Source organism: Tachypleus tridentatus, chromosome 13 (assembly GCF_004210375.1).
Source record: "Tachypleus tridentatus isolate NWPU-2018 chromosome 13, ASM421037v1, whole genome shotgun sequence".
In the NCBI taxonomy this organism is placed as follows: Eukaryota; Metazoa; Arthropoda; class Merostomata; order Xiphosura; family Limulidae; genus Tachypleus; species Tachypleus tridentatus.
The window spans coordinates 183,607,225-183,621,202 of record NC_134837.1 but is presented as its reverse complement, the minus strand read 5'-3'; the positions used below and the strand labels follow the sequence as shown (position 1 = coordinate 183,621,202).

General features: G+C 32.7%; 1 protein-coding gene across 1 annotated transcript in view; it reads left to right on the top strand.

The window, feature by feature from the left end:
* Positions 1 to 12,142, top strand: part of LOC143236747 (MAM and LDL-receptor class A domain-containing protein 1-like) — a 121,705-nt gene extending 109,563 nt beyond the window's left edge. Inside the window, exons 58-61 of the mRNA XM_076475233.1 lie at positions 1,763 to 1,908; positions 3,860 to 3,965; positions 6,317 to 6,478; positions 9,951 to 12,142. Of these exons, the coding sequence (XP_076331348.1) occupies positions 1,763 to 1,908; positions 3,860 to 3,965; positions 6,317 to 6,478; positions 9,951 to 10,210 (674 nt within the window). The 3' untranslated portion in view covers positions 10,211 to 12,142. The remainder of the gene's footprint in view (positions 1 to 1,762; positions 1,909 to 3,859; positions 3,966 to 6,316; positions 6,479 to 9,950) is intronic.
* Positions 12,143 to 13,978: the final 1,836 nt, after the last annotated feature.

The following is a 13,978-nucleotide window of genomic DNA, read 5'->3' as shown; positions in this document are numbered from 1 at the left end:
TTAACCTTTTGTTTGTTCTCTTGATCTGGCCGAGTTCTGGGACTCTTTCTTAAGGTATGTTTCCGTTGTTTATTTCCAACTAGCAGAAACACTGCCTTACTGGCAGCTGTATAACCAGGATATCGATGAGTTGTATGGTATATTTCTGTGTTGAGTTGTATTGTGTATTTCTGTGTTACAAAATTGCTCATGACTTTTTCATCTTGATGAGCACTTTGATATGTTTCTATATTTCAGGTTTGTTCCTAGTTTCTTCCCACTGGATCTTGCCTTTATAACTTGGTCAGCAAGCCTATCTTTTTGTTGCTCTTTCTTTCTGTAGTTTGCATCCTGATGTTTTATTCATAAGTCACTCTTACATTTGGCAGTTTTTGGCATCTTGATTTATAATATTTTTTTATATTAATACTGAAGTTAAAACAATATTTTATAAAGATTGAATTATCACAAAATTCCTGCAACAAGCTCCAAATGAATAGCTTGTGATTCTTTTGACCATGGAACAATTACATTCACAGTGTCTGCTTGGATTATCCAACCGAAAAAGTGACGTTTATTTTACAATATCACAATGATTTTACACTAGAAAGACTCTCTTTGAAATTCTACATTAAACTAACTCTACAACAAATTGAGAAGTTTTATTTTTAAAAAAACTAATTTTTTTGGTAGTAATAATAAATATACAAATGTACTTTATCAAAAAGTACCATTTCTCCATTAAGGAAGCAATTTAAGAAAAATCGTTATAAAATAAGAGTGTATTATTTTGTTAAAGTTTAGCATGATGTAAAGCTGTTATTGACTTATTTCTTTAAAAAAAATAGTACAAACACATGCACTAAATAAACTTTTTTACAAGAGGCCCAAGTATAACAAAACTTTTTTAAGAAATTCCTTTATGATACTGAAAAAAACATGCAAAGTTTCATCCAAATAATACTCATATATTGGTCTGTTGTAACTTAAAAAAACAAGCTGAAACAAAAAACACTGCACTAATTGAAAAGATCCCAAGTTACAAACTATAATATGGGATTATAAAATGTACCATAGATTTTGGAGATGATTGAAAAAGTAGGACCCACATTCCGGTGGGGATACACTGTCTATCAGTCTTGAACTTCATTTACCAGTCTCACATAAGAAATAAAAGAGTAGCAATAGATTTGTTAAGAAGATCCCTTATGATATTGAAAAAGAAATCATGCAAAGTTTCTTATATAAGGTTGTTTATTTTTCTTGCAATTTCATGTGTACTTTTGAGATCAATGATCATTAAATATCTGACTTCAAAGTACTGAAGACTGAGGGAACATTGAAAAACCTATTGCACAGTCACTTCAGATTGTGCCTGGAACTGTGTACAGCACTTTTATGGATTATTAAATTATTTCAACATCCTAAGGTTAAGTTTAATTTAGCTTTCTCATATTTATAAAAAAAAAAATATTTTAAAATGCAAATGGTGAGTCACTGAGAACTAAAAAATTGGGTGTAAGGTTTGTAAAATGTCACCCATTTTCTGTGTTGGAAAACAACTGATTTCTGGAAGACCTCTGCTAAAACTATGTGCAAATCTAATTTAAGTATTAAAATGGGGTAAGATATGATAACATTTAACCTTAGAAAGAAAGCTTGTACTTCAGTTATTTCATTTTGAAATATGATTTACACATAAATCTACTTGTCTGTATACAGAACAAACTTGTATAATATATCACTTAGTAGTACATCTCTGATTATTCTTTACTTTTCTTAGAGCTTCCAAGCAGCTGTGCTTCTCTTTACTATTTGGGTGAAACCCGAAGTGGTGTCTACAAAATCTGGCCTAAAGGTGTAACAGCCAGTGGAAAACGAGATTTTGAGGTTTACTGCAATATGGATACTTTTGGAGGAGGGTGGACGGTGTGTATTTTTGTATAAATACATCAGTTATTTATCATTTACTAGGTAATACTGTTTGTTAAGTTTATCTCTGGAATTGCTCGTGTGATCCACGTGAACGCTGGCAGCAAATATTTTAAACTATGCACCACATTTGAAGGTCGATGGTTTTGATCTTTAATACCAGTCACACAAGGAAAATGTCAACAAAAGTACCATTTATATTGCAATCAATCTTGGCAGTTACTGCAGGGATCTCCCGTTTCATTCAATGTTTTGGTTACTTCTTTACACAATGTTTTAACAGGTAAAAACTTAGTATTACTCATTACAATGCAATGTGTGAATGCCGTTAAAAGTGGTGGAATGAAAACCAAATAGTAACCTTTCTGCTTAAAAAAAACAAGCAAAAACATGTTTCCTTTTTGGATTAAGACAAATCTGAATAATTTGTTTTGTCTGTTTTACTTGTTTTTGCACAAAACTACACAATAGGATATCCTCACATTGTTTACCATGGTGGTCAGTGCACTTGACTCATAAGCTGTGGGTCATGGATTCAAATACCCATCACCAAACATGCTCTTCCTTCCTACCATGTTGCTGTTATAATGTGTCAGTCAATGCCACTAGTTTTTACTGAATTAGGAATGTCTGGTACAGATTGCTCTCATGTAAAAGAAATCAATCAAATTGGCCATCTCAGAAGAGAGTCGTAAGCTGGTTACCCACAGAATATTGTTTTAGACAAAATAAAGTTATGCAGGTTTATAAGCCTCTCTATGTAGGTGATAAAAACAACCATTTTAAATTATTTTCTATATTAATAAATGTTTTGATATTTTCTACAGTATTTCAGAAAATGTCTTTTTTTGTCTGTTTTAACACATTTTCCAGTAATCATTGAATACTACTTTTGTTTTTTATTTAATAGAATCAACTTTTTATATTGCTAAAGAGCAAAATTTTCCATATCATGTTTGCCCACATTCATGTAGCTCAAGTGTCTAAAGCTTTGGACAAGCTGGTTCCATGGATTTTCTGTGTGTCTATGAACTTGTATAATACGGTTTATGTGTGAAAGTTACTTGAAAATAAAAGAAATACTAAAATTTAACTATTCCAAATTATTAGTTGTGGACCCAGAGCATTTGGTAGTTATTGTATATTGTAAAGAAAGAGACAAGAAAGTTATTGTTAGAAATGCTGATTTGATAAACCTATTTCATTAAAACAATCAAATAGGTTTTTGTTGTAAGGTAAGTATCAAAGACCTGTATTGTTCTTATAGTAGGCCTAAATGACCATAAAATATTTATATACTAAATTACAACATTTCTCTTTTGTAAGTTAGAGCACAGCTTAACAGAAAGTATTAGAACAAACTGCCAATAGTAATTTATGGACCAGCCATTTTTCTCTCTCAACCAAAGAAATTGGTGAAAACTGCAAGCGACATATAATATTTGTTAATTATATATGTTATTACTAGGTGGAGCACTTGTCCACTGAATGTGAGAAATAAAAGCTTGTTTGTAACAAAAGATAGGATATTGTTTCTTTCTTTTTTTTTCCTTAACATAATAAATATAAAAATACAATAAAGATACATAAAGATAAAACTACTGAAAAAAAAGAGATATGTACTGTGTGAAGAATTCTAACAGTAGTGGTTACACAGTTCATTCTGATATTGAGGGATAGTCAACACTGGTAGTTTTTGTGAAATTAAATGGAAGATCCAGCCCTTCCCTCGCATCATTCTGTAATCCTATATCACTGGGTCAAGTTCCATGCTTATTAAGAAATGTGCAAGCATATAAGGAAAATATATATATACATATATACACACGCACGCACATTTATTTATGTAGAATATCCAACCTTAAAATTATTCCTTCTCATGTCTACTGTTTATGGATACAGAACAACTAAACAGTATTTCACTTTTTCTATTTCAATCTGGCATCAGGTGATTCAACACCGGGAAGACTTTGGAGAACCGAGAGAGAACTTCTATAGGGACTGGAAGGAGTACAAAAATGGTTTTGGGCTCATCACCCAAGAATTTTGGCTTGGTGAGTAGTTCCTGGAAAATGAGTTGTTGTTTTTTCATTTATGTTAGTAACTTACATCTTCTGAACAGATTAGATTATTGAATTGTCTGACTAACCACATAACAAATGCAAATTTTTATTGGTCATTACTTGACTACTTTCATAGGAGTAACATTAAGTAAGAAGATGATTTTTGGTGTGTTCATTTTAATCATAAACAAGCAAGAAACATAGGAAACTTTCAAGTGTACATTTTTCTGGAATTTTTAATATAGAACGGTCATTAATGATAAATAATTTGATGCTGTTGTCACATAAGAGAAGAGTGGTTGAAAATTGTTAAAAGAAATTTCTGGAATTCTTTGACTTGTTTCAGTCAAATTACCTGCTTAACCTCATGTTTAAAATTAGGGAAAAGAACAGGTTGTTTTAGTAGCTTCGTCATAAATTTGAAATACAATACATTATATATTGAAAGTAAAACATGAAATGAATATAGAACAGGTATTGAAATCCAGTTTATAGCATAAACATACTGCTGTGCCATTTGTGAATAGACTGAAAGTATCATCATTATGAAAAAAAAAACAGTTATACTAAAAGTAATAAATCTATCAGTTTGTAACTAAATCAAGGTAATAACCAACTCTTCAGTAATATATATTATTTTTCAGCTACTTATGGGTAAAACCCCCATCTATTACTAGCAACCTTAAAAAAATAAAAAATAGTTAAAAATATCCTGGTGTAATATGTGAAAAAAAGTTTAAAAGCAAGAAAGATGCTAGTGGTAATAAAAAAAATGATCAAAGAGTACTGGTTTGTCTTATGCAAGGAATTAAACTTTTGTTTGTTCACCCTGAGGAATGACACAAGATTTATTTAAAAAGTTATAACTGCATTGTTTTAGATTTTGGTAGTACAATATCACCTTATGCCAGAGAAGCATAATCCATTAATCAGTGGTTTGTATCTCAGGATGGCTGGTATTTACCAAAATAAAGGTCTGGCATAGCCAGGTGGTTAAAGCACTCAACTTGTAATCTGATGGTTGCAGGTTCAAATTCCCATCACACCAACCATGCTCACTCTTTCAGCCGTAGGATCATTATAATGTGATGGCCAATCCCACTATTTGTTGGTAAAAGAGTAGCCCAAGAGTTGACAATGGGTGGTGATGACTAGCTTCCTTCCATCTAGTCTTACACTGCTAAATTAGGGATGGCTAGTGCAGATAGCCCTCATGTAGCTTTGCGCAAAATTCAAAACAAACCAAATCAAAATAAAGCAGAGAACAACGTTTTGACCTTCTTAGGTCATCTTCAGGTTAAAAGTGTTAATACCTGTACCAGCCATCCTGAGATACATTTTTACTTTAAGTGGGTTTCTTGTCATCTTGATTGCAGAAATGCTGAAAATAATTTTTAACAAACCTGTCCTTAGTGGCCTAGTTTGGATCTCCAATCAAGACCTCATTCTGATCCCAAACAGTTATTATAATATTAAAGATTGTATTAAAAAGATAAATGTATAACAGATTTCCACATCTTTGAAAACCATGTCAATTGAAAAATGGAAAAGTTGGAAAAACAAAATCAATAGCTTTCAGATGGAACTTAGTAAGTTAGAAAATTGAATATCATCATATTTTAGTTATTGTAGAGTTCAGTTACAAATATAATTGTTTGGTGTGTTGTTGTTTTTTTTATTTAGCTCAAAGCTACTCGAGGGCTGTGTGCACTAGCCATCCCTAATTTAGTAGTGTAAGACTAGAGTGAAGGCAGCTAGTCATCACTACCCACCTCCAACTCTTGGGCTACTCTTACCAGCAAATAATGGGATTGACCATCACTTTATAATGCCTCCATAGTTGAAAGGGCAAACATGTTTAGTGTTAACCCTCAGGTTACAGTTGAGTGCCTTGACCACCTGGCCATGTGGGCCAAATGTAATTGTAATAAACCCAGCGAAAACACCTCTTAAACAATATCAAGTTTGAGGCATCCTTACCATTTACAAAGGATAAATTATATTTACAAAAATTCTTAAAAACTGAGTACTATATACTACATGTATTAAAAAAAAAAAAAAAAGAATTTATCAGTATTTCAGTTAAGTCTGCTGCACATTTGTGTTTGTCTTCTTAGGTTTAACAAATTCCTGTCGTATATTTAATTGATGTACACTTGCATGTACAAGATTTTCAGATACATTGTATTGATAAGAAACCCAGGCGACTGGTAAGAGCCTTAAATTTTGTCTGTGTATAATTTTATAATACATGTATACTGAGTTAGAAGTATTTATTCTAGTGGTTATTATACGGAAAATGTTAGTTATGATGTTATAATGGATCCATTATTAATTTCCAGGCAATGAAAATATATTTATGCTGACCAATCAGGAATCTGTGGAACTTTTGGTTACTCTCTCTATTGGTAATATTTCAGTTCAGGCAAGGTACTCAACATTCTTTATTGACAGAGAGGTTGAGAAGTATAGACTACATATCAGTGGTTATAATGGAACAGCTGGTATGTTAAAAATAAACTATTCATTTTTATAGTTTTCTTAATTACTGTATTGTTGCATAACATCTAATTTAATACACCTAATTTCCAGGCCTTGAAAAACAGGGAACTACACTAACTCTATGATTAGTATAGAGTTTGCTGCTTATATTTTTTTATATTACCATGTAATGTGTATCTTGTATATCTAATAATAAGGATGTATATACGTGTAAAACGATAAAGTGGTAAAATGTTCACATTTCACCAAGCATTTGGATAAAGGATTGTAACAAGATGCATGAAATATACTCTTCAAAAAAAAAAAAGAAAGGCAAAAGGCAAAATATGAGACAAATTGTTAACAAGTTTATTCCGGGTAGTTCTGCATGACGTGTGAAACTTTGCACATTCACTGCTGAACATCCAAAGTCTGCAAAGGCGAAGTCCACGCTCACTAGGTGAAGTTTAACATCACTCAACGTCAATAACGAGTATGCCCCCTGTGAGCATCAATAACTGCTTGGCATTTCCTGCCCATGGAAGCGATGAGATGACGAATCACATCCTGTGGAATGGCTGTCCACTCAGCCTGCAAAGCTGCTGCAAGCTGAGGTAGAGTCTGCGGTTGAGGCTGTCGCCGTCCCAGACGTCGGTCGAACTCGTCCCAAAGATGTTCGATGGGGTTTAAATCTGGTGATCTGGAGGGCCAGGGAAGAACGTTGATGTTGTGGTGTCTCAAGAAGACAGTGGTGAGTCGGGCTGTGTGAGGACGGGCGTTGTCATGTTGAAAAACGTCGTTGACGTTCACCGTGATGGGTTGCACATGGAGCCTAAGAATCTTGTCGACGTATCGTTGAGCCGTAAGATTCCCTGGAATGTGCAAAAGGTCTGTTCTGGCATTGTAGGCGATGTCAGCTCATATGATGACGCTGCCACCACCACCCAATCTGTCAACTTCCTGCATACAGTTTGCTGCAAAACGTTCACCTCGGCGACGGTAAACACGGGTCCTTCCATCCTGCCTACGAAGCATAAAACGTGATTCATCGCTGAACCAAACATGCTTCCATCGTCGATGAGGCCATACCCGATGTGCCCAAGTCCACTGCAGCCGTGCTTGACGATGTTGCTGGGTGAGTATGACGCCTCTGACTGGACTTCGAGGTCGGATTCCTGCATCTCGTAGACGGTTGCGTACGGTCTGATCGGAAATCCTACGTAGCCCTGGTATGGTTGAGGCAGTAGACGTCAGAGTGGTGGTCCTGTCCCAAAGGTGACGTAACCGGATGTAGCGATCTTGTGCGGGCGTGGTCACACGAGGTCTGCCAGATCGTGGACGGTCACGAGTTGATCCATGTTGTTGGTGACAATTCCATAGCCTTGTGATGGTTCTTGGGTGGACATTCACAGCTCTGGCAACATCTGATCGAGATTCGCCTGCTTCCAAGCGACCAATGGCATTGTTGCGTTGTGCTTCAGTCAGTCTTGGCGTAACTGTATTGCGTGTCGGTGGCTTAACTCTGAGCTATGGAAACCGAGAACCTGTCACTTTTATACGGATTTTGCACATGTGCACTTGCAAAACATGCAGATCTCTCAAACAAATTTATTGGACACGCATGCGTTTTGGCGAAATAGCCGATGTTTTCCTCCGTTTTCAAAGTGCACAACTTTTATTGTCATTTTGGTCTGACAATCAGTGCCTTAACACGTGTAACATCACATACTCTGAGCTTGTAACGTTATTACATATATTTCTCTCTTTAAAATAACAAAAATATCCCTTTTGCGTTTCTTGTTTTGAAGAGTATAAATTATACATTACGATTACTTTAAATTTAAGTTTTTGGGATATTTTTACTCTTTCTATTTGTGTTCTTAATCGTGTAGAATGAAAAGAAAATCTTCATTTTTAAGTTATGGTAGTTAATGTTTAATTTTAAGGTTTTGTTATTCGTCCCACAAGATGGAAGCACATGTTAGAACTGTTAATCAAATTTATTCAAAAATAAACTCTTTTCTAATACAGATTATTTCTTTGATACCATTTGTTTTTGTTCTGGAATTATTGTTCTTAAAAGTTGACCTTGCCCCACTATTGTAGATTTTTCTGGATTCTTTAAGATCTTCACCCAAACGTTTTAACTTTGTGGCTAAAAATAAACACAGTTGGATGTAAGTTTTGTTAAGAATAATACGATGATACCTTGCAAATAGGAGTATTACCTAAGATTAACTGTTAAGAATTCGGTGATTCTTAGGAAATTGTGTATCAGGCTATATAGCAACTTGAGAAAAATATAGATATATCAATGTATCTTAAGTGTGGACACCACTATTTGTTTTCTTTGATAACAAATAAATGCATCTGTAGTGTGATAGTATTTGTAAATAAACAAAAATGTTGAATTTGGTGAAACTAAATTTTTTTTGTGACCCGAAAGAAAAAAAATTAACAAAAAAATAATAACTTATCAGTCTGCTAAATAATAATGGATAATTAATTTTGATGGTATGTCTTATGTTACCATCACCTTAACCATTTCACGTGATTAATGGCAAGTAAAGACCTGTACATCTAAACCAGAAGAAATTGTTGTTGGTGCACTGACTATTATTTAACCAAAATATTAACATGTTTTTTCAATTTCATACATTCACCATCCGTAGAATGAAATGTTTTACTACCTGAGTATCTCAATGTTAACTTTAATTCATACTTTATATAAATTATGCCATTATCTCGTGGGTAATGCGTACTTATTTAAAGTTTTATATCCTCGACTGAAACAATGAAGCAATATTCACATACATTGTATACGTCATAATTATGTAGCTGGCTTTCAATATATATATAATTAATATAAATTACGTGTTATTTTGATATCATGTGTAGATAAAGAACAGGTTAAGCATTTTTATAAAATTAAACTAATTTAAGTTTAGAAACCTAAAATTTGTTTTCAAATATTCTTAACTTTTCACTATCTCAAGTTGAGTTACTAATGATGTGGAGTTCAATATTTTACAATTTTTAAGGTGGGTTGTTAAAGGTACCAATTTATAATTATTTGTTATTTTTATCGCTAGATGGCAGAATAGGCAGAACTATGAAAACTTTAGTATTATATGAAATCGACGTTTGGGTCTGTGGTTTCTACCATTTAGAGATATCCAGTGTACTGAGAGTCAATGTATTTAACATCTAGTTCTGAAGGATAATACTCTTATCACTTAGTTAAAATTTTGTTAAGTCGTTTATGCTCAGGGCTGGGCACTGCCTGGTGTTTAGCATGTCAAGGTGTAGATCAGACACATGTTGCTCTGTACGTTTAATTATAAATATAATACCGGTTCCATTCGTGTTGAGATCGAAAGATGTAAATAACTTTAAAAAATGGTGAATATTCGATAGTTAACCAAATATTCTTAGTTAGAGTTGGTTCATGAAACAAACAAAATCTAATTAATTCCATTGTGTTGTTCTGTCTAGGTGACAGTTTATCTTTCCACAACAATAAGTACTTCTCCACAAAAGACTCTGACAATGATGGTTGGAAAGAACACTGTGCCCAGAAGTATGAGTCAGGATGGTGGTTTTCATCCTGTCTTGAAGCCAACTTAAATGGTCGTTACTATACAAATGAAACTCCGGGAGATCAACATGGCATCATCTGGCAGGACTTTAGTGGAGTGAAGCTGTCACTTAAGTCTACATCCATGATGATCAGACCTGTGAACTTCCAAATCTAACTGTCAAGATTTCTTAATTAAAACCAACATAGATGAAGAAATCACTAGAACAACAGCCACAAACTTTAAAAATTTTTATACAGTTTTCCATGTGACACAATTTTCTTGTTTGTTTTTTCATGAATTATGAACACTCATATCCGTAAAGCATATTGTTATTTATAGACTCTTGAATATCTTGGAATTAACGATAAAGATGTAGTTCTTAAAGAGAAGATAAAGTAATCATAACCAGTGGATCACTGAAGTACAATAGTTAATAGACACTGTATTGTAGGGATGGTCAAGGTACTCAATAGGCATACACAAATATTCACACTAAAGATCAACACTGATTGATGGTTTTACTTTTAGAGATGATTGCCACTCGTTTTCATTTGTTTCCATATCCAACAAGTCTTAAACACAAGGCATGAAACCATCAATAAGGTACGAAACCATAGTGACCAACCTGCCAAATTGTTTATCTTTCTTCTTGTTTCAGTTGAAATATCTCTACAAATACTTTATTACTAATGTCAGTTTAAACCTAAATCAACTATCAACTATGTGTATTTATGGGTAGTGCACGATGTCATCTATTAGAGTAATGACTGGTAGTAAGAGAAAAAGAAAGCATAATTATCGTGTAAACAATGTTATTATTACCCCTTAAAAGTAGCTTTCTTACAGAATTATGCTCTTCCTAGAAAAAGCTTAAGTACAGGGTTAGACAGGAATTACCTGTCAGTAATACATGAACATTAGATGATTGTGACATATAGAATACTCAATGCTTTGTACATTATACAGTTGTTGTCTTTAAGAAGCTAACCCCTACATCGTGTATAAGTGATAGACAATCAAATATCAATATATATAATATTAAATCTCATTACACATATTAATAGAATGCACTACCTTTTTTTTATCAGGAAATCATGTCAGAAACAAATAGTGATATCTCTGTATATCTGTGTCATGATTTTTTCTGACACAGCTGTTCCTACATGATTTTACATTTACAAAATGTTTCTTATTACTTGTATGATCTGTTGTGATACATTTAGGTTTCAGCTATTAGGGTATTAAACAAAACTGTACTTCCACAAACAGAACTTTATTGACGATTCTACTAGCCATGAAAATATTTCTTGTTATTTTTGAGACATAAATGTTTTTCTAGTTTGAATGGAATTAAATATGTGTGTGTGTAAATAAACACATATATATAAATAAATATGTTTTATGGATAAATCATCATAGTGAGTGCCTAATACCCGATACATCAGAAGACTATTATAAAATTTATGTTTTCCACAATAACAGTAATAGGAAAAGATAAATGTATCATCCAACTCTTAATCCACAGATTTATGTTGTTGTTGCAGGATTTATAATATCACAAAATACTTAATCTTTTATCAAAATCCTTGTTGGAAAAATATTCGTTATATTTAATCCATACATAAACTATTCAACTTTAAACGTGCACTTCAACCATAACACACAAGATGGTAATGAAAGGCATTACCACACTATAACTTTTAGTAAGATTCAGCTTTTAAAATATTAATATGTAAACAGAAAAGCTTTTCTTTATATCTTAGCAAAGTTATGTTTTGAATATTCTTGAATAGTGTAAAAAGGTCGTGTTTCCTGTGTTTAATTATGCTATTCTGAAATCAAAATATTGAAAGATGTTTGTTATTTAAAACTTTAGCATTGAATATAAATGTTTAGCAACTAAACATTTGATATCTTTTCTCTGATTTTCTTCTGTTTAATGCTATTTGTTTTACACAATTAATACTAGGTACTGTATGTATTTATGTTTCTGGTATTCACTTTCAACAATAGTTTTAAGTTTTTCATTTTATAAAGTCAGATTTTTAACATCTGTTTGGATAGATATAAATAAAAATGTAACTTTATGAAGATATTAAAATATTCTGTTTTTAATACTAATCAGCCTTACCATACATTGCACACTGGATTCATAAAAACAAATTTAAACCTTAACTATCTGATAAATTTAACATACTTGCATTTACTACACACTTTATACAGTGTTACATATCTGAAACTATGACTTACTTACAATGCACAAATAAAAATAACTCATCACATGAATGGTAGCAAGAATCAAACGATCTCTACTTGTATAGTATGGAAGTCAATAATCATATTTGTGGCCTGTGTTCAATATACAAATTTGTTCACTTTTTCCAAACAATTAGAAGATATTACAACCAAGAAACACAAATAAAATCAAGTCAACTGAAACACAATTAATACTAGGTACTGTATGTATTTATGTTTCTGGTATTCACTTTCAACAATAGTTTTAAGTTTTTCATTTTATAAAGTCAGATTTTTAACATCTGTTTGGATAGATATAAATAAAAATGTAACTTTATGAAGATATTAAAATATTCTGTTTTTAATACTAATCAGCCTTACCATACATTGCACACTGGATTCATAAAAACAAATTTAAACCTTAACTATCTGATAAATTTAACGTACTTGCATTTACTACACACTTTATACAGTGTTACATATCTGAAACTATGACTTACTTACAATGCACAAATAAAAATAACTCATCACATGAATGGTAGCAAGAATCAAACGATCTCTACTTGTATAGTATGGAAGTCAATAATCATATTTGTGGCCTGTGTTCAATATACAAATTTGTTCACTTTTTCCAAACAATTAGAAGATATTACAACCAAGAAACACAAATAAAATCAAGTCAACTGAAACTGTATATTTTAACAGTTGAAACAAAGGAGAAGAAAAACTACCAAACTGTCAGATAAACATCACAGAAATGTAATAAACTCCACGCCATATAAACACACATTATAACCCAACACTGACACTACAAGGTCAAGTTGAACACAAACTATCAACCAAAAACAACCAATATCATATAAACACACATTATAACCCAACACTGACACTACAAGGTCAAGTTGAACACAAACTATCAACCAATATCATATAAACACACATTATAACCCAAACACTGGCATTACAAGGTCAAGTTGAACACAAACTATCAACCAATATAAACATTAGAAGCTTAACCAAAAGTACAAACTGCTCAACTATAAGATACAATTATGGGGTAAGCAATGCTTGAGTAAAACCTCGCGTCTAATGCTATTGGTTATATCTCGCTTAACGTCATCATTGACTTGGGTCAACCCTCTTTGCTGTAGTTAGTGAGTTAAGTCTATTCAGACTTACTGTCATCAGTAGCGTTTATCTACTGAAGTTTACTGCTGTTAGATACTTAGATCTATTCACACTTACAATCAGTATAACTAATTAAATATACTTTTACCACGTTTCTACATGTAAAGGTTAGAATGCATTATGTCACCATTTTTCTACCCTCACTGTTAACAACATTTTCGGCCGTAACCCAAATAAGTCCTAAATACATATATTAACAAATAAATCTATTCTCGTGGTAGGGCATTCTGGGGATCACGAATTCGAATTTTAGTCACTGAACTTACATTTTCAGCTGCAAGAACGTTATAACATACAGTCAATTCCACCATATTTTGATAAAAGAGTAACCCGGATGTTGCCTGTGGATGGTTTGGAATGTTAACTAGCTATTTTACTTCTAGTCTATCACTGATAAATTAGTGAAGGCTACTGCAGCCTTCGAGTAGTTTTGTGCGAAATTGAGAAACACATAAACCTGTTCTCTCTGATACTTCTTTTGGCCAATGATGCAATGTTGAAAACTCATTAAGCCACTCC